Here is a 25,251-nt window from a genome sequence, read left to right as displayed (position 1 = left end):
CCAGCAACTGAAGTAACCATATAACTGATGGGCTGCGGCACAAATCCGGCTCGTGTTTTTCCTCGGAGGCAACTCCCACGACGAGCCTTTGTCACGTCCCCTTTAAGAGCCGCTTCATCCCGTCCCCTTTAACGGCCGCTGCCGTTGTCATTCAGGGCCCGCGTGCCCGGCGGCTGGCCGTTACCCCATTGGTCCGTTACTTTCTCTTGTCGGCCGATTCCAGCCACGCTGCATCTTATGAGTCCGCCAAACGGCGACAAAAATAAGTCCCGATGTCCCGCCTACTACGGAATCCTTACGCGGGATTGGAGGGCGAAGGAGGACTGACGAGTGGCGGAAGGATCTTGGGGGCGGTGATGTGCCCTTGCCCACAACTACCTTAAACGCCGTTACCGGCAGCTCGGCTGCTCAGAGAGGTCGAGACTCTCCGAGGTGACTGACGTTTGATAGCCGGGCAGGTAAGGCTGGTGAGATGGGTAGGGCGGGGCGGGTTATCCATCAGCCGCTGCACGTAGCTCCTGCAGAGGCGTGAGGAAGAGCCTTCCCCTCTCCCCTCTCCCCAGCGCCTCACTTCTTTCTCTGCCCCGCTTTTATTCACCTACGACATATTCTCCATCTTTAGAGCCACCTCACTCAAGGCAATTTAACGTCGTTTTTTAAAAAATAAAAAAACCTAAAGCCGTATAATATATACTTCCCCAAAAAGAAAAACCTTATTGGGCTTGCCGAGCGTATGGGGAGCATTCTCCTCACACACCCCCTGAGGGCGCGGGGCTGAGGGCGGTTAGGTAACGGCCTGGCACGCGGCCTAACTGTCTGGAGGAAACCCCAGGAAATGAGGGGGAGCTCCTGAGGCGCCGAGGTTTGCGAGGCACAAAAGTGCCCCCTCGTCTCCATAGAAACGCGGAGGGGGGGGAGAAGAGAGCACGTGGGGGTGTGTGTTGCGCACGCGGGAGCGCACTTTTCGAGGTGCCCATCATGGCTTCCTCCATCTCCATCTCCACGCTCTTCCTACCCCCTTTGATTTACTTCCTCGTTCTTTTTCCACGCTCTCTTTCTCTCCCCCTCCTCCCTGAAAGCCGCCTCTGCGCATCCTTGAGCAATTCCCGCCCCCGCCCCCCCCCCCGCGCCAGCAGCAGCCTCCCTCTCTGCTGGTGGAAGCGGGAGGTATCGAGTTTCACCGCATGCCAATTGTGGCCTGGCTATCATATTGCCAAGGGCCTGGTTTCATGAGCGTTATCGGGTCGCACCGATAAGGCAATCAGAGCTTACGGTTTCTTTGCTTTCCCCCCGGATCTAACCACAGTACCACGCAGGTTTATGCCGCTAAATCACAGTGGGTTGTAACCTAAGTTGTATGCGGAAAAAGTCCGTTGAAATCAATGGACCCGAGTTACCCATGTTCAACCCTTGAGAAGGACCAACACCCCATGGTGCTTACTCATAAAAAAAAAGCATGCGTAGCATTTGCAGTCTTATTCTGACCTTCTCGGGTAAGGATGCTTTTCTCTAGTTGCCTAAGGTGGTATTTTAACTCCCGCATGCCTTAGAGTGAGTGCAGAGAAGGCAAGACTTCCATGGGAGCACAGTCTACCATGAGGCGTTTCTCTCGGGTGACCTTGGCCATTGCAGCAGCAGCTCTGTGCAGGCCAAACATTTCACGCTTGCGGGAGTAGGAACAAATACTAAGAGATTCCATCAGTGTGGTTGCCTGCACCAATTGTTGCTTTTGTGACAATACTGGGATGGTTTTTGGAAGAGGCATAACTAAGAAACCATAGCATATTAGTTTTTTTTATCTGGAAGCAAGTTTCACCTTCATACTGGTTTGGTGGGGAATGAATTGTGATCGATCAATATTTCTAATAAATAGTGCTGAATGAAAACAAATGTTCAATAGGCACAGAAGTTGTAGAGAAACTGTTTCACATAGGTAAGGTTGTCTGAACCATAACAGGTTAGGAAGCTGTCCGGTCGTCACAATACTGCTGCCACACCAGAAATATCTATATGGTATTCTGTACCACAAATTGGCTACTAACAGCAGGTATTTATTTGCTTCAGGCGGAGGTTTGGTGGTGCTTCGAAGCAGTATTTCCAAATCTTGATGTGAAATGAGATTGCTTCCCATTTTTCTGAGACATGAAAATTTAGAAGGGGAGGAGTCATTACTAGCTGCTCAGCCCGTGGGCTTTTTTACAGATGTGATGTAATTTCCATTTACTGGAAGAAGGAAATGACTGAGCGATTAGCACAGTTAATGGAAATTTAAGTAACCAGCTTAAGTTGTTGCTTATTTCAATTCTGCCTGCCTGCTGGAAAGACTTTTAGATAAAACAGCTAGGGGGACAACCATTTATTTCAGTTTAACATGTTCTCTCTGTATCATAAAGTAGTACAAACCTGTGTCTAACCTGTAGCAGCTTTCCCTTGACATTTGTTGCCATCATGTACAAACATGTCCACAAGCAGATGGTTCAGAGGGGAGAAGCTTTGGCATGCAAAATGTGGTGCCGTAGCCCTTTTATTTGGCTATAATTTATTTGAAATCTCTGTAGCTGAGTCATCTTACATTGCCAAGGCCAGTTGGAACGCATGCAGTTGGTGCAAATCTTTTCAACCAGGAGATGACTTAAACTGGAAATGCTCGTATATGGAATCAGCTTAGCTTTTCAGGGAACAGAATTAATGACAGTAGCTTTATATATGTTTATAATTGTTTTATTCAAATATGTTTATAGATTTTTAATCAGACATATTAAGAACTTAGCTTTTCCATGATGCTGTTGGCTTGCTGCAGTATTCTGTGACTTCTAGCACGTAGGATTTGAATGAGACTGTAGTAACAGCCTATCACCACTACGGTGTCTGTGCGCAAGAAAGCTTCAGGCAAATGATGCAGCCAGTGAGGGCCCAACCAATGTGTCTAAATTTAGCTGAGGGCTTACACTTTTGACTGGGAATAAATTCATTCATTTCACTTGGTCAGCAAAGTAGTCTTTCCTTTCTGAAAATGAAGGACTATTAAAGCAGCACATCCTTGTGTGAAGTGGTAGTTTAAAAATTATGTTGGAAGTTGATAGAGATTAGATAAAGGCATATTTTAGATAAAGACATATTTTAGTGAATAGTGCATGTGTTCTTAAAATAGTGATGATCCACCTTTTTGCACAAAGAATAGCATGGGGCTAAAATGTTTAAAACCACTTGCCCTGGGATATCCCAGTCTTATCTGTTCTCACTAACAGCTCACAATATACTTAGGTTTAAAGTTTATCACATAAATAAGCCTTTCTTTGTTAGTGAGGTTATATTAGATTATATTGCCCTGCCTCCTTGTTCAACTGTTCTGTTTTGTGTTGAGGGCCCATGTGATCCTCCATTTAAAATTGATCTGCACTAAATTGAAATCCATCACCTTAAGAGTTGTAGACTACAGATAACCTGGTTGGATCAGAGTATTTAAAATTATATTTGGGGTAACTTGAAGTGTGCGTTTGGTGTTTTGGCATTGGTACATTTCCAAAAACTATTGGAATGTGCTAACGCAGTCAGGCTACTGTCTTGTACAGATTATAGGGAAGCATTTATATACTGCTTATTCCACTGGTATAAGCATTTATATACTGCTTATTTCCATTGGTAGATAAAATGTGATAATATAAGAATTTAAGAATTGGATTCTCTAAATTAGGTGATAGACGTGATGGGGGGGTCACCTCAGTCTGCAATAATGAAGAGTGCTTAAAAGCCCTATTATGAGTTGGGGTGACATATAACTCTGGAGTGGCATATAATTTTTTGAGGTCCAGGCAAATCCCAATACGTAGCTGTCAAATTTCTTGGATACATTGATTCAATTATCCTGTTCACTTTAAAACAATAGTCTCCTGCTACTTGGCAAGAAAAGAAAATGTGGATTCAGGAGATTACTGTTAAAGTCTTTATTGTTTTTATAATGTTACCTTATGTCTAATTGTAATTGATAGGCAGCATGTTACATTCCTTGTACAAATGACTGCTTTAATGTCTGGATTTAGTAAACATACTATACTAGGACCACCTTCCTAATTTTCAGAGGGATGCTTGTTCTACCCTCAAATATTATATAATGGTTTTGTAGTTAGGCCAGCATAATATGTTTACTAATGTATGGGAAGGTGCAAACTTTTATATTTCTTTATTGAAAAATTAAAAGTATAAAATTAAAAGGGCACAAAGCAAAATAAGATGTGAAAAGAAAAAAAAATGTAAAAAACAATTCATTAGTTTTGTGTCATGTATTGAAAAAGTGGAGCAGTACCAAATGTGGCAGTAAATGGAGAGTAAGAGACCCAAGTTTCTTAATACTGTTTCCCATTGCAGTGTTGTGCCAAAGTTTTTTGAAGCCCAATGTAAACTGTCTTTACGGACCTACAAAGAGATGTCATTGGAGTAGGGGGTGGCCTCCCCAGAAACAAGATGATAGTTTCTTGTTGATAGTTTACCCCATAAGAAAAATGCTACGCTAGACTAATTTAGTAAAGAGTTGGGGCAAGCTTAAGCTGAAGGAGTGCCATTTTAAATAGATATTTGCAAAAGGTTGTATAAATATGAACCTGGTTGCATAAGAATCTTCCTGTGCTGGGAAGACATTGGTCTGCATCACTGCAGCAGCTATTTCCTGTCTCTCCCCCCCCCCCCAGCATATTTCTGTTAATTTGAAAGTGAGTCAGCATCTTCACTGAGGCTAGAGCTTGTATTTCCTCTGAGAATTGGCTTATTCAAAGGGAAGGTGAGGGATGAGAAGGGAGAATGATGCTTGCAATAAGCTGAATCTGAATCGGATGAGTTAAAGCTCTTGACTACGAGGGAAGCTGCACGTACTACAGAGGTCCTAACCAGAAAGGGTGGAGCTAATGCACATAGCCTAAAGCTGCTGGGAATAACTATACAACAAAAAGGGGGAAAGGTTTTACTCTTTGAGAGTAATTAGTATAAATCAGAAGTGCTTGCATTGTAGCTTGTTGAGCACAATATTGAGAACACATTGCTAGTGACAACCATTTGTTCCAGGGATAGCATGTGAAGCCAACATCTTGTATAGTCAAAACACATTGAGTTCAGTGGTAGGTCTTTTCCTGGATGCCTGTCTTATTTTTTTTAGCTAGCTAGCTATGCACACAAGTTAAATGTGTGTAAGTTGCAAGTTACTTATATAGGCTGGCCGCCAAAGTGCAGTATTAAGTGTAAGTCTATTTAGTTCAGGTTTACTGGGTTAGTTTTAAACTTCTATTTAGATTAATCCATTATATGTTTGGCAGTTCCTAAACATTAGTTAAATAAGTGTATGCAATAATGTGCCTCTTTTATGAGAATAAGGAGCAGCAAACACTCAAGTTGCTCCCTCCTTGGTTGAGCACGCATTAATGCAATGCTGTGCATATGTGCGGTTTATATACACTCAAAACTGCATAGGAGTAAGTTGATTTGCTGGCTGGGACAGACCTCAGCCTATTCCTTCATGGCAGTCTGTCTCTTTTGCCAATCTGAGCATGGGCTGAAATCTTTCCCTTGGAGTTAATCAATTTGCAATGAAGGGCTTCAACCTATCATGTAGGAATCTCTTCTGCATGGCTACATCCCAGGAATGTATTAAATGGGAAACATGTTCAGTTGATTGCTGCAAGGTCAAGCAGATGTATTTCCTTTATTTCTTTTTTTAGATACCAAATCTCAGCAGCCATGTCAAAACAACACGATGCTTTCATCCAGACCCAGCAGTTGCATGCTGCCATGGCAGACACATTCCTGGAACACTTGTGCCGTCTGGACATTGACTCTCCCCCAATCACTGCAAGAAACACTGGCATTATCTGCACAATTGGTAAGTGAAGTTCAATCACAAATTTAACATAAAATTTGAACACTATTTGCTCTGCCATCTTACGGTTTTTACTAGCCTACTCTACATATCAGCTAAGTCAATTGTCTACCTGAGTAAAGTTTTGAAAGAAGCTTTCAGATAAATATTGAAATACAGTGGAACCTCAGGTTGCAAATGTGATCCGTGCGGGAAGCACATTCTCAACCTGCAGCACCACGTCTACGCACGCACAGGTTGCGATTTGGCGCTTCTGCACATGCACAAAGAGTGATTTAGTGTGTCTGTGCGAACACCGAAACCCGGAAGTAACCCGTTCCGGTACTTCCGGGTGCGGTGCACAACCCGAAATTGCATAACCTGAAGCGTCTGTAACCCGAGGTACCACTGTACAAATAGATCTTCATATTAGTTGTTTTTATGATATTTTGGACATAATCTCAAGATATGTATGGAAGGCAAGTAACAACAACCACAATAACCGCTGCTATAAAAACGAGCATATTTTCCGATAGATAATTTATGTGTATTTCTTCTAGCAGTATTAGTGAGAAGTGAAAAAGTGATGAATGCAGCTAGCAAACTAGAAGATGGTAGTTAGTCAGGTACTTGGCTGTGTTTGAACAGCCTCACCTTTGCCCTGCACAAGATTAAGGAAGTAAAACCCTGTATGCTGTGGACAACTTACTTATTACATTTATATCCCACTCTTCCTCCCAAAGGAGCCAAGGGGAGCAAAGAACAAATAATAAACATTTTATGGCTGCTATGAATATTTTAATAGTTAGTTGAGAGGCTTTCTCAATAAACTTGTTCATTTTGGCTATGTGCCCCTCTTCATATTATACCAGCTAGAAGGCTAAACATAGGTTTTTAAAAATGTTTTTAAGACTTAAATGTGCATTTCTAGCCTATTGTTGTTTACTAATAGCTTAGTTATTTTGCAGACAAGAAGACAAAGGCGTAAAGTAGTAGAATAGTTGTCTTAAGTAGCTCTGGACAGTTATCTGGACTTTAATACGCTGTTAGCAATGATTTTAGTGGATCTGCTCTAAGTATGACAGTTGAATACTAAGTCTTGTAACTATTAACTGGCATATGCTAAAGAAACTTCATTTTCAAATCTCTAGGCCCGGCTTCTCGGTCAGTGGAAATGCTAAAAGAAATGATTAAATCTGGAATGAATGTTGCTCGTCTCAACTTCTCTCATGGAACCCATGAGGTAAGAGCAGATTTGAGGGCAAATATTGCACTCACTTGAGAAAGAACTGATCTCATTAGATCAACCCTATGTTTTACCTTGGGGCTAAAGACTTGAGGCCTCATTTATCCAGTCTGCTGTTAAAAACACACACACACTTTAAACCAAGCATTCAAACAAATATGGATGCTAAGAGGTTTGTATATCTAAAAGTGCTACTGAGTCCTTGTTAAAAGGCTGGCAAAATACATTTTCTTGTTGGTCTTCTACTTTCAGATAAATGTGGTAGTCCAAACCTTAAATGAACAGTTAAAACTGCATGTAGCTGGAAAGCAAAATGATGAAATGAGTTAACCAAATAATTTCTCCAAGAAGATCATGGCCATCTTGAATACGGAACTGTGTCCATGCAGCCACTGTGCAGACTTTGGAGACAGAGCAAATGTCAGAGGCTGTGGATCTCAAAAAAAGATGCCTGTTACAAGTACAGCGTGTCCATTTCAGTATTCACTGAAAGTTCACCTGTTAAAGGTCACTCCTCTGTTACCAGATACTGCTGATGCATGCCTGACTTCCAAACAAGATTTTGAAACATGTTCACCCTTGTAGCCACAAACATCTCCTCCTGTTAGGAGTGGTTAAATGAAACTGCTATGCTCTGGTTCATGGGGTCTGCTCAGGTACAGTGTCATTTGAAGCTGCTGCTCCTTTATTAAGGTTATAGCAGTACCTATATTAAGAAAATTTAACCAGCATTACTTTTTAGTATATGTTCTAGTTATTTCCCTGCAAAATTATGAGATCTGCAGGGAGCCAGTTAGATATGACTGAAATGGAGTTGCCAGTCAGTTAAGATACAGCATGTCTGCAAGGCTTGCAAAGTAAGATTTGGGAATAGAATTATGTTGATAGGATTTTGGCACTTTAAAAGCAGAGTGCTTAAGGTCACAAGACTTCCAAGTAACTTGTAGTTGAAGGCAACCCCCCTTCTATAAATAAAGCAGCCTTCTCACTATTGCTACAGGATGGGAGGCTCTCGGGCTCCCATTCCCGACTGCAACTTTCCTTAAAGGCCACCTGAATGCCTTTGGGCTGGCTGCTGTTAACTCTTTGAAAGGTCAAGCTGCAATCTGGGCAGCAGCTTGCAAAGTTATGTTAGCTAAGAAAGTGTTTTGGCCTCTTCTATTGGTCTTCTCTTTAAAAGGCATCATGCTGAATGTGCATATAATACATCAACACTCCTAGACTGTTTTTTATTATTTTAGAAACTACTGTATGTGATGAATTACAAGTGGTCATTTTTACGCACGCGTGTGCACACACACTCTACTGCAGTATGTGCACATAAGTCTTATTGGTGGTATTATTAATTTCTATACCAGTCTTCATTTTAAAATAAAATGGGTATGCTTTTAACAGGCAGTTGAAGCTCACCACAGTAGGTGTGTGTCGTATCTTAAGTGGGGGAATCATTTCACAAAGTGGGCCACTTTGGAGAAGGCTGCCTTGCACCTCGCAATTCTGCAAGACTGACCCAATAGGTTCGCTTCTCAAGTTCTTGGTGAATGAGCAGGTCTATATGGTTGAAGGTGTTCATTCAGATTGCCTGGTCTTAAATAGTTTAGGGTTTTATGAATTAATGACAAAACCTTTGACTTTGCTTGCTAGTAGGGTGATGGTCAGTGCAATCTCTAGCGCAGGTGTTATATTTGCATGGTAGGATGCTTCATTTGGTAATCTAGCTGCTGCAGTTTGTATCACGCAGCTTCCATACCAGCCTTGAAGGCAGCCCCACGTTGGAGTGTATTGCAATAGTCCAGTCTCCAGGTTATCAGTGCATGTGTCCCTGTAACTAGGCTATCCTGTTCCAGCAACAGTTGTGGTTGCCACATGACCTAAAGCTGCAAAAAAGTACTGCTAACCACTGAGGCCACTTAGATCTCCAATAACAAAAGTGGAGGAAGGAGTTCCCTCATCTGAGTACCTATTAACAGAAATAAGGCTGGCTATCATCAGCATATTGATGGTACCATGCTCCAAATCCCCTAATCCTGCTCCCACTTGCTTTATATAGATATTAAAGAATGTTGGGGATAAGATGGTTCACTGTGGCAGCCCACAGGACTACTGTCTGGGAGTCAGAAACAATCACCAAATGCTCTCTGACACCAGCCCTTCAGCTAACACAGTGCCTCCCAAGCAATGGAGACTGTTGTGGAGGATGCCATGGTTGGTGGTATCAAAAGCTGCTGTGAGAAGCAAGCAAGAGTAGCAGATCTCACTCCCTTTCATGAAAGGCACCCATCTGGCAACAGAGTGAGATTTAGTCCCCAAACCTGATCTGAACTCAGAGTGTAATGGGTCTAAATAATCAGCATCCTCCAAGACCATATGGAGCTGAACTGCAACTAGTCTCTTGAACTCTTTGCTTCCAAAGAGCTACTTGGCAGTAGTAGCTGAAAACTGGGTTCAGGAGCAAACACACTACTGTCTTCTTACTAAAGTTTCACCTGGGATCCTAATGTCCCACTGTTAATGCAATTACAGTACTTAATTTCTGAACCTGTGTTAATGCTGATTAGTTAAACTGCTGTTCTGTATGGTGATCAAATGAGCTAGTTAGCCACTTCTCCTGTTTTTTCCTGCAGAAACTTAATATTTGGCATGGCATGGTACCTTGCTGCTTTCTTCTTTTAATAGCTGTAACAGTAAAAGTTTACATAACCTTGATTGCAAACTTTGCCTGTCTTCTATTGCTTGTTTGATCAAGATAAGCAAACAGTTTCCATAGGCTAATCTGTGAAGTGAAACCTATCTGTTAGTGAGGATTCAGCTAATCTGACTTTGACTAGAGGTGAAGGCTCTTTTCAGCAGAGCTCTGTGGAACTGATAATTCTGGTGCTAGATGAAGATGAGAGCTTGGTTACCACCTAACTTCAATCAATCAGTCAGATCTTTATTACAGTCATAGACCAGCATACACCTAACTTCATTTGCAGCTGGCTGTATCTGTCTGATACATTGCTATCGTTGAGCAATGGATGGAACAGAGTTTGTAACTCGCAACTTGCATTTTAACTTGAGTGCATTCAGCTTTAAGCACTTAGCAACTTAAGGGTAAAAAATGGAAAGGGGGAGAGACTTTGTCAGTCCCATCTGCCTTTAAATCCAATGTGTTTTGACTATACAGTTTTGGTTTATGCACTATCCCTGGAATGTAACACTTGTAAAAGTTGAGAATCTCCTATATTGTGTTAAGTTTTCAAAATAAAATGTGGAAGTCTTAGGCCATATTTGCCTGTGCTATAAACTGTTCTTCATCATATTTGACAAGATGGCAGTAAAAGTTATAGGATGTATTAATAATGAATATATATAATTGTCCAGCTTCTAGACAGAGCCCAGGCAAAACAAATTGTAGTGTCCATTGCATCTAGTTAGCCAGACCTAAGGCAGCCAGCTCTGTGTCAAGGTAAGTGATGATTTCTGTTCTGTAACCCTTGTATCTTCTGTATTAGTACCATGCAGGAACAATCAAGAACGTTCGAGAAGCTACCGAGAGCTTTGCTTCTGATCCTATTTCGTACAGACCTGTTGCTGTTGCACTGGATACTAAGGGACCTGAAATTCGCACTGGACTCATCAAGGGGGTAAGTGTGTCACACTGTTTTGTTCTTTGTCTTATTACTCATTGTAACAGGTAAGATCACTCCCTTCCAATAAACATCAGTAATAGCCTCCCAGATGACAATGCTGCAGTTTCTTATAGTATTGTGCATCTGCTGCTCCATGCAAGGATCTGTAGTCAGGGGTACCAGTCAAACACTGGTAGTCAAAGGAGAATAGAACAGTTCATTTCTGACCCATCTAAAACCATAACACAACTGTATTTAGAACACAAAGTTGTTCATTCTAAATCAGGACAGGATGTAGTCTTCCCCACAAATCCAACAAGAGTCATCTGCCAGAGTGCATTCAATCTACCTAAGTCTTGGTGGAAGAAGGGAAACTTCTTCGTTTTCTGCCCTTTAGCTTCATGTTTCCGCTTCCAGATGTACAATGCCTGGTTTCAGTACTTGTTCTGAGATTATTGTTGAAAATTGAGGGAATTATAGGGTTATCCTAGTAAGTTCAGTCTTTCTGCTGCACTTGTTGCATTTAGACTGTGGCAGCAGTCAGTATGGCTTAATTCTGAGGGAAGGGGATATCCTCTGGCAATGCCAGTAACAGTTGTTTGTCCTTCCAGAGTGGTACAGCAGAAGTGGAGCTCAAAAAAGGTGCAACTTTGAAAATGACCCTGGACAATGCCTTTATGGAGAAATGCGATGAGAACACACTTTGGGTAGACTACAAAAATCTCACCAAAGTTGTTGATGTTGGCAGCAAGATCTACGTGGATGATGGACTCATTTCCCTGAAAGTTAAGGAAAAAGGTGTGTTTGGAAGGCATTCCTGTTATTGTGGGCATACCTTAAATAGGAATACATATTTATGTGGTGATGCTACTTGCTATAACTCTGGTATTTAGAAACTGCATAAACGTAATTGCTTTCAGCATATTAGAAACTGATACAAAGAAACCAGGTGTCTGCATTGTGAGAGATTAGGAAAGAAATTGGGGGTAATTATTGTGGACACAAGAGGATAATTATTGTGGAAATGAGCTTATTTTGAGTTATAATGCTGATTCTTGGAACTCTGTGCAGGTGCTGATTTTGTCATCACTGAAGTTGAAAATGGTGGGCTGCTAGGCAGCAAGAAAGGTGTAAATCTGCCAGGTGCTGCAGTAGACCTTCCTGCTGTTTCTGAGAAGGACATCCAGGATCTAAAATTTGGTGTGGAGCAGGATGTAGACATGGTGTTTGCTTCCTTCATCCGAAAGGCAGCCGATGTTCATGCTGTCAGGAAGGTGCTGGGAGAAAAGGGAAAGAATATCAAGATCATTAGCAAGATAGAAAACCATGAGGGTGTACGTAGGTAAGTTGGTTATTAAATTTGTAACAACCCATTTTGACTCATGACTTTTCTTTGAGTAGATATGTTTCTTGAAAAGTGAGCTGTATGCCCGGTTGCACCTCCTAAAATGGGTCAGTAGCTCTGTACTTGCTGTTGAATGTTGACAGTACGCTGTGAAGGATGCATATTGTGAAATTCAGTGCTTAGAAGGATCCTCCTTGTGTGCTCAAATACAAGGTGGCAGATAATTCTTCGGAAGTGGGCTTGTCAGTGACTTCTTTCTCTTGATATCTGGGACAATGTGTGGTTTTGGTGTGCTACAGTATTCTGAAAACTCCATATAAGGTAGATAAGCAATTTGACTATGACCCCTTGCACCCGCATTCAGTATCTCACAAGAAATAATTTTGTCTTTTGTGCATTTCAGGTTCGATGAGATCATGGAAGCTAGTGATGGCATCATGGTAGCCCGTGGTGATCTTGGTATTGAGATTCCTGCTGAAAAAGTCTTCCTTGCCCAGAAAATGATGATTGGTCGATGCAACAGGGCTGGCAAGCCAATCATCTGTGCTACTCAGGTACTCGAAGAAAAGTTGGCTCTGAAGGCCTGCCCTTCCTACACATATGGGCTATGTGAAACCTGAATTATTTTATGCTATTAAATGATACCTTCTGTCGCAATCAGTAAACATGGAAAATGTTAGTCTAAAATGCTGAGGTCGATTCCACATCTCTGATTGGATCCAACACTGTTTGAAGAAAGCTTCTTGAAAATCTTAATCAGAATTCTTACGGGTACTGCAACAGTCTAGTTGTAAAAATGGTTTAAAAATGGAGGCTATAGTAATTAGAGTAGTTACAAGTACTAAATAAATTACATAGTTCACCCTTGTTTTCCCCTGCTGGTTTTGAACAAGTTAGTTGAAAAAAACTTAAATGCATGGTTTAGGAAACATAACACATCATTTTGACAAGTCTTTGAGCAAGCAGAATTGAGATTTGATAGGTTTGCATTTTTGTTACAGCACATTCTGTGATTAAACATCATAGAAATTGTTCTTTTATAGAGTGTATATGAATACTACGAACTAATGTGAGTTTGGATACCAAAATAATTGCAAGCAAGAAAGCATGCTCCTGTGGTGCTTTCATTGGAAGCAAGTCTCAAGGAGTTTGTTCTTCATTGTGCAAATAAGATTGCAGTTACCGTATTTTTCGCCCTATAGGACGCACTTTTCCCCCTCCAAAAATGAAGGGGAAATGTGTGTGCGTCCTATGGGGCGAATGCAGGCTTTCGCTGAAGCCTGGAGAGCGAGGGGGGTCGGTGCGTACCGACCCCTCTCCCTCTCCAGGCTTCAGGAAGCTATCCGCAAGCCTTGGGAGCCCGCAGGAGTTCCCGCCGGTCTCCCAAGGCTTGCAGAGAGCTGCTTGCATCCCGAAGCCCAGGGCGCGCTGAGAAGCACGCTCTGGGCTTCAGGCAGCTCTCCGCAAGCCACGGGAGACCGGCGTGACTTCCCGCCAGGCTCCCACGGCTTGCGGATAGCAGCCTGTTTGGGGGTCGGGGGAAGCTCAGGCTTCCCCAGCCCCGCACCTGGGGGGGGGAAATATTTTTTTTCTTTATCCCCCCCCAAAAAACCTAGGTGCGCCCTATGAGCCGGTGCGCCCCATGGGGTGAAAAATACAGTACTTTTAGTTTCTTAACATGCCTTTAACCTCTGGATTTTATAATGTTGGCATGGTTACCAAGGATTCTGCCTTGATGAACAGTACAGAAACAAAGCATTTCAAGTTTTATGTAAATAAGATGATTATCTTGCAGTGAAACCTATTAACTTCACCTTGTCTCATTAGATGTTGGAGAGCATGATTAAGAAACCACGGCCAACACGTGCAGAAGGGAGTGATGTAGCTAACGCTGTCCTGGATGGAGCTGACTGTATCATGCTTTCTGGAGAGACTGCCAAAGGAGACTACCCTCTGGAGGCTGTCCGCATGCAGCATCTTGTAAGTGATAACCATTCAGTGTTAAAAGACAGTACCTGTATACCCAGAAATATTAGCCCAGCTTATGCCCTGTTACCCAATTTCCCATCTGCTCAAATACCATCCAGGTCTGGTGGCTAGCTTAATGTGTTATATATGACGTGGCTGTTTTCTCACTATAGCTTGCTATATGCCATAGGTCCCTCAGGCTGCCATAGACTTCTTTAATGGCAGTGAAACACAAAGTGCTTTCTTGCACTGGCTGCAAGTATAAAACTTTTTATGCAAAGGCAAGTGGAACAAATTCTGAACTGTAGTGATTAGTTTTGACAGCCTTAAGTGTCTGAAATTGTCCAACTTAGCGTATATTATATTTTGAGACAACTTCAGATACTGTATCGGGCATTCCAATTATTGAATTGTATTGTTTTGATGAATTTGTTGTTTGATTTATTTATATGCTGCTGTGTTACATATTATAGTGATTGCAATGCTTGTTTTTTTTAATGCTACTGTGATTGTTGTGAGCTGCTTTGAGTTCAACATTTGTTGTTGGAAAAGCAGAATACAAATATTAAATCAAAGCCGAGACAAATCAGGAGTGGGCCTGGAGTATGTTCTCCATTTCACTCCTCATAGGTAAGAGAACTTGTGAATTGGGGACCAGTCTATATTTTAAGTTCTGTAAGTGGCATGGGGGAAAGAGTGAGCCCAAGGCCCACTCCCAATCTCATCCTGGAGGGAAAAGAACATCTGATTCACACTCTGTAATTCACCTTTGGGGTTGGCACAATTGTTTTATGCACAACGGTTGTGCCCTTGGAACAGTGTTTATTTTTTTTTAAGTGCATGACTGACACTTTTTACATGTTTAAACTGCCAGAAAACTCTCTGCTCTGCTTTTGGAATTCTCCAGTTTCTCATTGACAACATGGCACTTCGTGCCAGAATTAAAGTACTGATTGTGTTGACGGTCTGCTGTGAATTACAGCCTTCATAACCTACTAGTTTGAGAGCTGCAGTTCAGGTTAGCTAGCTTACTCCGAACAACTCTCACATAATAGTATGCTAACTACCTCTTTGCTTGGACTCATCCTTATGTAACCTGGTCCATACTGTCAAGCAGTTGAGGGAACCAGTTCCTGTGAGCTGGTGGCAGATAAGCATGGTTGTGTTGTAATGCAGCCTGATTTCTAGCCATTTTGAACTCCCTTTCATTGAAAGGGTTGACTTTACTGGCCTTTGGTATCTTGCCATTGTACTCATACCTTGCTATTTGCTTGAAGCATGACTGTCTGAAAAAATTGGGTTTTGTCAGTGCTGTTTAACAGCTACAAAAATTACGTATTAAAGTGTCTTCAAAATGCCTAGATAAACCTTCCTGTGGAGTTCAAATGTTCTTTAATTTTCATAATGGAGCTCACCACCATATTAGTGCATGCAGGATCCCTGGCTGACTGTAGTTCTTGATGCATTCTTCTGAAGTAGCTAAGAAAAAAAGCTAAGAAAAAACCTGGAAGTTGAACCTGGAACATTGAAAAGATCAGAAGTTAAGTTCAAGACCCTGTCCCTGCTACTTGAAAAACTAATACATGCAATTAATAGATATAAAGAATGCCTTACTTTTAAGAGCACATGCATATAATTCTACAACTTAACCCTCTCCCAATTATAAGCTAGATTTTAAACCTCATTTGAGAAATGTACAACAAGGTTGTAAGAGTGTTTCATGCAAGATTCAGCCAGTACACGCTGAAATGGATTTACTATTGGGTCGTTCTTGGCCTTCTCAAAGCAGTTTTGCCTTTTTATGTTATCCTAATGACATTCTTAAGTATTCTGGGGGATTTTAAATCAAAGTTTAGTGCAAACAAAATTCTTCCTTGATTCCCATTATGTTAGACATATAAATGTTGACATAGATGCCCTTCTGGGGGGAAAATAAGCAATACTTTAAATAGGAAATAAGAGGAGGGGGAAGAAAGATCAGTCAGCTTTGTGTTGTGCAAAGCATCTAACATAACTTAACTGCTAACCCAGAATCTTGTTCAAGACGTGTTGCTCCTTGTTTTTAGTGCTTGGTATGTGTCTGAGATATAGTTCTTACAGATGGGGTTGTAAACCTGTTCCTGGACTGTACCTAGAACAATTTTCACCAACATGCCAGTTTTCTACGTGGGATGAATTTTTCTTCCGTATGGAGGAGCATTCAATCATGTGAGCCTCCATCTGCTGAAGACCTGGGTTTACCATTTCATCTATGAAAACCAGGGCTTACTGTTGCACCACACTGCATAAGATCCCAAGTAACACACTGCAGCTATGCAAAACTTGAGTATTCTGTTGATTCTGGTCATCTAAATAATGATGGGTTCTCTGGCTTTGTCCTTTCTTTCATGTTCACCTACTGCTCTTCTATAAAATATGCCTAATACTGCCTAATGGGGTTGAATGGGAATAAACTGCACTTCTTGCACAGGTGGTCCTAGGAAAGTATCCTTAATATGCCATGTTCTTAACTCCATCTGATCTTATCTAGACTGTCTAGATGCAATAATTCTTGCATAGACCTGTCTGCATGCTTTAAAAATGCTATGCAAGTCTCTGGCTGGTAAGGACACATGTAGCACCCTCTATTGAAATATGATGGCGTAACCCAGTATATGCTGGTAGAAAGCACATTGAATTCAGTGGTATTCCTGAGTAAGTGTACATAAGATCGTACGCTCAGTTTTCAATCCCAAGAAGAAAGTTCCATCTGAAGCCAGTCTGGGGCATATAAGCCAATAACCTGGACATTAGCAATTATCCTACATGTTGCCTGCCAGCTAGCACTATTACTTGATTATACATGAGACTTGTATTGCCAAATGTGAGAGATTTTATTTCTAATTAAAGGGTAGGGTGGTGCAGTAAAAGAATGAAGCCGTCTGGAGTCAAACCATAGAACTGCCTTAATAGAGGCATTAGCTACAAAAAACTGAGGATTATAAACTTTGACCCAATTAATTGATGATGTGATTCTGCTTCTATAATCTTAACAGTGTTCAGACCTGCAGAAGCAGAACTTTGAAGTCATGGTCTTAACAGTCGGGGGCTTCTGTCTTCTTTCTCTGCTTGACAGAATAAAGAAACATGTTTAAATTATGAGGCAGGATGCTTAAGGGCTTTTTCCTGATGACCACTAATCTGTGGTTATCTTACATTAGGCCTGTATCATGTCCAAATTATGGCTTAAGTGATTATTTTAACTTTGAAAACCAGGTAGTTGCACCACCCTGCCTTTAATCTTGCATGACTGACAAATAAGCAATTAACTCTCCTTGCAGATTAACTTTTATCATATCACTCTGGTGAATTTCTTTCCTTTCTGTGTCGCTCCTCTTTTTTTCTTCCCTCCCTCTTACTCTGGCCTACAGATTGCTCGCGAGGCTGAGGCTGCAATCTATCACCGCCAGCTGTTTGAAGAACTTTTCCGCCTCACTGCTAACAACAGGGACCCTCTTGATGCCATGGCTGTAGGCGCTGTGGAGGCCTCTTTTAAGTGCTTAGCTCCAGCTGTGATAGTTTTGACAGAGTCTGGCAGGTAGGGTTCAGAGTTAGGTACACATCTAGGATTTGTAAGGTAACTCATAATTCATTCTACAGTGGCTAGAGGTTTTAAAAGCAAGCATCTGCTTCAAACCAATACTTGATAAAACCTGTTCCTCATACGGCATTCTTCCAAAACCAAACCACCAGTCTGCCTTCATCTTTCTATCAAAGCAGGATTTGAGGTAGGTAGAAGCAGAGCAAGAGTGACTGGCAGTTGCGCATGGATGAGTGTAACGATTTTGGCAGAATGGAGTGGGGGCGACATGGCAGATGTTGTCTTCAGAAGGGAAAAGTGTGTGCCCAGTGGGTGCAGTCCAAATAGCATGTGCTAATTTTGCTTTTGTTGATGGTGCGCAAACAGTATTCTTGGCTGAAGTTCTCCATCAATCGCATTACTAGATGCTCATTTGGGTTTGCTGCTATAAGCACTCTGCCAAGTCCAGACCCCACCTTCACTCATGCCACTAGTGATGACAGATGTGAATGTTGTCTTCCGAACGCGTGTTGCTCTTATAGATTGCTCGCGAAGCAGAGGCAGCCATCTTTCACAGGCAATTGTTTGAAGAGCTCCGACGGCTGGCCCCGCTGAATCGGGATCCCACTGAAGCTGCCGCTGTTGGCGCTGTTGAAGCTTCCTTCAAGTGTTGCAGTGGGGCCATTATCGTACTCACCAAGTCTGGAAGGTAGGAGGTGGAAGGTTCTGGCAGAAGTCACATGGACGTCACGTGTTTAAGTAACACACAACATGAACATCTGTCTCAATCAAATACTGTATTTTTCATTGTGTGGAGGAGTGTCTGTTACATTGCTACTTACTTGGATTTACCCGGACCTGAGTAGTTAATTGCACATTAAACATTCTTATATTGTCTTACCAAAGGAAGTCTCAAGATAACAAAGCAATTAATTTAAAATAACTTTTATAGGAAAAACTAAAAGCAATACCCAGATTCACTCTACTGCGAGAGCAGTTAATACTGAAACAATATTGTAAAAACGAGAACAAAATCAAAGTGCAAACCTCAAATTATATATAAAACCAACCAGCCTGTAAGTTGTGGGCTTACTGTACTAGAATTTCTCTAGCACAAAGGAAAATGGGTGGGAAAATATATGTATGCCCCATTAATGTGGGTTTGGCACTAATTCTATATGTTTGACACATATTGAATCTGTTGTCTTGTCAACGTGCAGTTCAAAGGCTTTGTGCAATACTAAGTAGCTTCTGTTTTGCCTTTAAATATAAGGTTCCTCAGTGCCTGGCTGCCTGAATGTTCTGTAACTGAACCAGACAGCACGAGACTTTCACTTGAGTTCAGTTTTGTTTATCAACATACAGGAATTGTATTGTAAATGTACGTGGCCATTTATCAGACCAGTAATATCTACATTAATTGAAGCTAGGATCAGTGCAGAGTTCTCATGCCAAATTGTGTAAGGCGTAACAACTGCACAGAAACACTAGGTTGCTCAAGGAAGACATTGCTTTGCATGTTCCATATATGTTTAGTTCTCGTAAATTATAGGGTGTGAAAGGGGAAACAAAGTGCACACCATGATAGGTCATTGTAGATGGTGCTGCGGGGATATTTCTGCCCAGATTTTCCTTGAAATTGGGTGGAGGTTTTAAGCTATGGTGCAGACATGCTCTGAGCTGTACCCTTAATATTATTACTTGTTTGTAAAGGGTTCTTCCCAGCCTCATGTCTGACCTTTCTGAAGAAATCTGAACTTGAAACAAAATCCAGAGCTAAATTAGACTTTCCTTCTAACAGTACTGCTTAGGTCTCCTTGAGCAACTTAAAGGTTTCCGATACTGTAAGTTTGCATTTGTGAATATCAAATAGTTTGTAAAGCAACAAACTGAAAAAGGTCTAAGACAGTTTTTCTGTTTAGATTTATTAGTCATGGTGCAGTAATGAGAATATGGGGCCTGCTGAAACCATAATGTACACATCTTAAATCTTGGGATACAACGTTTGGTAGCTTTCTAAAGAAAAGTAAAAACAATAGTACTTACTCCATTTCTGAGTAGTGTGATTTAGTTACATTTCTTCCCTATTTCAAGCAATTACTACATGGTCCCTGTTCTGTTCAAAATGATGATCTCTTAGCACAATAAGCTCTTAGAAGAACTGAGAAAATTTACAAAGTATCTTCTTCACTGCTGCTTTTGTCACCCAGGAGGGAGCAAACAAAGCACTTTTTTTTTTTGCTAAAATGTCTGGAGAATTGAATGAGCTTCCTGTTTGCTACTGACTTAACAAGTTTGTTTACTGTGCTGAAAATGCAAAGGCATCCTTTTATTATAACAGCCTTTGTCAGGAGGCTACAGCGCTAGATTATACTTGCTAAATATTGTCTGGGGGTATTTCCATATATCCAGAACTTGAGTATAATACCATATAATCTGGAGACTAGTGTGATGTAGACATCAAAAGTTGGTATATTAAGTCTCTGCTTGGAAGCTGCCTTGACTCCTTTGTACCCTGGATTCATTGTACATACTGAAATAGCATATCCCAGTGATCTAGTTGAGATGACAATTGAACCTGCCTTATGTTCTCCTTTGTAGATCTGCTCACCTGGTGTCAAGGTACCGCCCACGTGCTCCCATCATTGCTGTGACCCGTAATGCTCAGGCCGCACGCCAGGCCCATCTGTACCGTGGTATTTTCCCTGTGCTGTGCAAAGAGCCAACCCATGATGCCTGGGCTGAGGATGTGGACCTCAGGGTTAATGTGGGCATGAAAGTTGGTAAGTTAGTAAATGTTGGTATCCTTTGCTCTCTCCGGAAGCTTCAAAAAAATCATACAGTAATTTTATCTGGCAGCTGGAAATATCCCAGAGTTTTGAACCAATATTTGACAGTTTGGTGTATTAGAACAATCTTACATGAGATTTTAGGCTACAGTTGAAGCTATTACAACTTTAACTAGTTTCAGAATAACTTGGTCAATTTGAGTTGTTAGGTGTTACCAAAACCATTGCTATGCAATTCTATAATTTATATGTTTTAGGACCCATTTTCTCACTGCTTTCTTTTTCTTTCCAGGTAAAGCTCGTGGATTCTTCAAGACTGGTGATCTAGTCATAGTACTTACTGGATGGCGTCCTGGTTCCGGCTATACCAACACCATGCGTGTTGTGCCAGTTCCATAAAATCAGACCCAGCAATTTCAACCCTCCTTTTGTCTCAGCACCTTCCCCTTGCATTAGATCAGCAAATTGCTTGCAATATTGTCTTTGCCTGTAGAGTGGATAGAGGCTGCCAAAAACCACCAAGTGCAGTAATTGGGGGAAGAAAGACTAAGTCTAGAAATACTTGAAATAGTTCTCTGATAATTAGAACCCCTCCCCAAACTGTCCTGCCTTATTTGTTGGGAACCAGCGTAAAATTGTCTAGTGTGGCAACTTGGGCTGCCCAGTGTTTCTTCTTCGGCTCTCTGGAGTCCAAAGAAACAGGAGGACCTTCATCCAGCTAGTAAGGCATTTTATGCAGTGGCAATACCTGCCAAGTCCCTTTTCTGTAGTTCTGTACTGTCAGGTCTCCACACAAACACTTAGGATCTACATAGACCGACATAGCTCTCCTTTCTGTAACATCTCTAGTCTTGCTGTGTCCCTGTGGGTATACAGGGGTTTTTGGTACACTGTAACCGGAACTCTACAACACAATCACTTGGATATCTTAACTGTACACTCCAATAGGTAGTGGCAGAAAACATCACATGCTTGTCCCTTGAAGTTCCAGAAAACCTGGTTTTAAAAATTGGTTGCTGTATCTTATTGCCAGCACAGCTAGAGAATAGCAATGGAAATGAGTGTCTACAGGGTTCTTTTGCTCCCAGAGTCTACTCAGGTACAGATTGCTTCAGGTTTGATATAAAAACTAAAAATGGCATATTTTGTGTATGGAACTTTAAAGGGCTGAGCAGTGCAGTAAAAAATTCACCTGATGCACTCCCCACATCTCAAGCTGCTTGTGCGCCTGTTGCAGTGTTGTGTTTTGTGTTCAAGTTGAGTCGTGTTTCCTGAGCACTAACTATCCTCTATAAATCAGGATGATGTACCTACTGTAACAGGTGTATCGGGTTGTAGAGTACAACTTTGTACATCAATAAAGCAGAGCTCACATACCTATCTGTGCATATTCTGTTTTTCTGGTTTAATGGTTCTTTTCAACTTGCCTATCTCCTGATGCCCTGAAACACTGGTGTTTAGAAAAAATTGCTGCCGTTCTTTCAATCTGGATTATCACCAAGGTGCCTGAGAATCATAGCTTCTTATAAGGCCTCGTGACAGATGCACATTACAGCAAAGGTGGCCTTCCACATGTCTGGACAACTCCCATCCTAGAATGACTATACTTACTAGGGTTTGGAGTTCAACATATGAAGGGACACAGGTTGGCTGCTCATGATTAAGTCTGTCCAGTCCAATAGAACAATAGGACATTGAAAACAGCTGCAGATGTTTCCAAACCTCTACTGGGGACAAAAATCTTTGCACACACCGCTGTGCTTTGATGTCCTGTGCAGCATTTTCCAGGAACACATTTAGTCTGCCATATCCTAGAGAGTACTGGCTGTTCAGTGGCCTTTTGCTGCTCCCTTCAAGGGGATCTAAAGCTTTGTACCAAATGTATAATCCTTAGTATTTCCTTAACACAGTTAATTATATTTATATACTACTTCACACAAAAGGCTTGTCAAAATGGTCTGGAAGCCAATGAAAACTGAGTAAGAAATTCATTGAAAGTACAAAATGAATGTATAAAATTTTTTTTAGTTGGGCTGGAGTGCTAGCAAATGTTTGTGCCCCTGTACAGACATCTCCCCACTAAACACATGGATCAACTCTTGTGTGGTTGTGTATATGTCTGGTGCTGGGAAATAAATTCAAGCTGGGAAATGGTAAGGAGACCCAGGAGACAGAAAAGGACTTCAGTGACAGTGGAGGAAGCCTCAAAGAAGACCACAGAGGCACATCAGGGCTTTCCTTAGTCTGCTCAGCCTAGCAGTGGATGCACATGGTAGCAAAATAAGTCTGTACAGCTAGTGAACTGTTTATTGAATTGCACCTTTAAAACTACTGGGAGAGAATAAAGTTATTGTGCTAATTTTAATACAATCCCTTTGCCACCCATAATACAAGCGTTTTCACATTCAACACATGATCCATGTTAGGACCAAGTGCTTTTGCACTGAATTTGAGAGCTGTTTTTTTTCCATACAAATAAGTGTCTTTAAGAACTGGCCTCTGGGAACTTTTTCAGTAAGCTTACTGTCTCTAGTTACCTGTAATAAATGAAGGAAGCCCAAATGCCCATCCTGTTAGAACGATCAGCAAACTCAGCAGGGGGCTGCTCCACTGTCCCTCAGACCTTGTGGGGGGCCGGACTATATTTTGGGAAGAAGAAAACACACTTAATCCCTATGCCCCACAAATAACCCAGAGCTGCATTTTAAATAAAAGCACACATTCTACTCATGTAAAAACACACTGATTCCCAGATCCAGCCCCCCCGGGCCTTAGTTTGCCTACCCATATGTTAGAACCTAGGAAGCCCAGAATTTCAGAAAGGGAGTGTTACCTGCAGTTCGAACTTATTCAACCACTGAGCTATAGCCCTTCTCTGAAATTCCTGCCGCTTTGAATGCAAAGCCTCTAGTACTGCTAGTGGGTGCAGATTTTATATAGTGTCCCGCCCCAAATTTCCTTAATCCTAAAAGTGCATCAAATTTAAGCCATTTTACAGTTAAGCTGGAAGCAGTTGGTCTAGACACTACATTGTCACTGTTAGGAATTTTTGTATTTCACTGAGTGCACTTACTAAATCATCCACTAGAGGGAGAGCTTTCTCCATAATTTCTAGTACTGTAATTATTTTCCTGCAAAAGTAAGCTTAGATTCAGAAACTGATGGCCTAGATTCAGAACTGAACTTTTTTCTCATAACTGGCAAATTACTGATGCGTCAACATGCAGAACAATCAAATCAGACTCCAAGGGCAAAAGCACTGGTTAGGTGACCTTGACAGAACTTTTCCCCCTAGAGAAAACAAAACAAAATGACTCCAAAGAACTGTCCTTACCTAGCTGAATGGCAAGTTGTGCAGAAGACTGATGGTTTGTTTATGAATCAAGCCGTTCCTGTTTAGCCAAACTGATGATAGGAGGAACAATCTGCACTGCTCCTGCAAAGGCATAGTCATGTCAAAAGTCATATTTGACTGGTCTGAGAAGCTTGTCAAGTTGACAGATCCATAGCCCGCCTCCCTTTATGTGCCTGTTTTAGTCAGTTGCAACACCTGAATAGGTGACAGTCCTAAGCCTCTGAGGGGTTGTATTTGTTGGGAAACTGCCAGGGAGATATTGTCCATCATGGCCCCAAGCCGGCTGCCAGACGTCCATCGATCTCCCGTAGACAGGCAGATCCAGCAGTTAGCGACACGAAGCCGTTCTGGAAATAGATTGCCACGTTCCAGGCTTGTGCACATTGTTTATCAGCAGAAACACAGCCAGAAAGCTTGCACCGCAGAAGAGCAGAAAAGCATATTTACAGACTTTATTTAGTGTTGAACAGAACAAAAGGAAAACATGACCGTTCTGTGTCAGCGTCTCTGGCCAACTAAGAAAACGAAAGGAAACAGCAAGCATAAACAGCCAGTGAACAGGACATGCGCAGACTCTGTTACTCACAAAGCCTGCTCCCTTTTAAGGTGGAACAGAATATCCCAACAGTATTAAGGCAGGACACTTTAATGCGGGTGGTGCTGTCGCCAGTTCGAATCTGCGACAGGGTGAGCTTCCTTTGCTCTGTCCCAGCTCCTGCCAATTTAGCAGTTGGAAAGCATACCAGCACAAGTAGATAAATAGATCTATCGCTGTAGCAGGAAGGTAAACTTTCTGTGTGCTGTGGCTTCCATCACTGTGTCTGTCCTGTTGCACTAGAAGTTGTTTAGTCCTGCTGGCCACATGACCTGGAAAAGCTGTCTGCAGACAAATGCAGCAGAGATGAGCATTGCACCCCATTGTCAGATTTGACTGGACTTAACCATCCAGGGGTCCTTTACCTTTGCTTTTTTACTGTAATATTATTTTATACTATGAGCTCATTCACGATGATTTCTCTGCTGTGGAATTAGATCAGAATAGGGATAAGAAAAAAGTCTCATGAGATTTTGAGAGAAATAAAGTATTATCAGACACAATATATGGAACTGATGAATCAAGAGATAGAATGGAAGATAAAGCAAATGAGACAAAGAACATTTGAATCGGCAGACAAATGTGGGAAACTCCTGTCATGGCAACTGAAAAAGAGACAAAAATTGAATACTGTGACAAGTCTGGAAATGGAAGGAAAAATTATCCACAAACCAAATGAGATAAATAACTGTTTCCAAAGTTTTTTTTAGGAAACTATATGCACAAGGGCCGGTTAATGAGCAAGAAATAGAAGAATTTATTAAAAAGTACGGACTACCAAAGATCTCAGATCAAAGTAAAAGGATTTTGAATGAGAAAATAACAGGACAAGAAATAGAGGATGCCATCCAGAAGATGAAATTGGGAAAATCCCCAGGACCAGATGGCTTGACTGCTAGATACTACAAGGCATTGAAGGAATGGATAATACAACCATTGAA

The 25,251-nt window shown here is 41.6% G+C and overlaps 1 protein-coding gene across 2 annotated transcripts; it reads left to right on the top strand.

Moving 5' to 3' along the window:
- The first annotated feature begins 306 nt into the window (after positions 1-306).
- Positions 307-21,736, top strand: PKM (pyruvate kinase M1/2). Of its 2 annotated transcripts, none has more exons than XM_082198570.1 (11): positions 307-458; positions 5,706-5,866; positions 6,994-7,085; positions 10,583-10,714; positions 11,311-11,497; positions 11,771-12,041; positions 12,448-12,598; positions 13,872-14,024; positions 18,114-18,280; positions 20,173-20,354; positions 20,653-21,736. In XM_082198570.1, exons 2-11 carry the CDS (start codon positions 5,725-5,727, stop codon positions 20,757-20,759), a joined length of 1,584 nt encoding a protein of 527 aa, XP_082054696.1. In that variant the 5' UTR covers positions 307-458; positions 5,706-5,724; the 3' UTR covers positions 20,760-21,736. The 2 variants fall into 2 exon arrangements, with proteins under 2 accessions (XP_082054696.1, XP_082054695.1); XM_082198569.1 differs by lacking the exon at positions 18,114-18,280 and adding an exon at positions 17,423-17,589.
- Positions 21,737-25,251: the final 3,515 nt, after the last annotated feature.

Source organism: Podarcis vaucheri (assembly GCF_965113315.1).
Source record: "Podarcis vaucheri genome assembly, chromosome: 14".
Lineage (NCBI taxonomy): Eukaryota > Metazoa > Chordata > Lepidosauria > Squamata > Lacertidae > Podarcis > Podarcis vaucheri.
The sequence above is the reverse complement of the archived record's forward strand: the minus strand, read 5'-3'. Positions and strand labels throughout refer to the sequence as shown.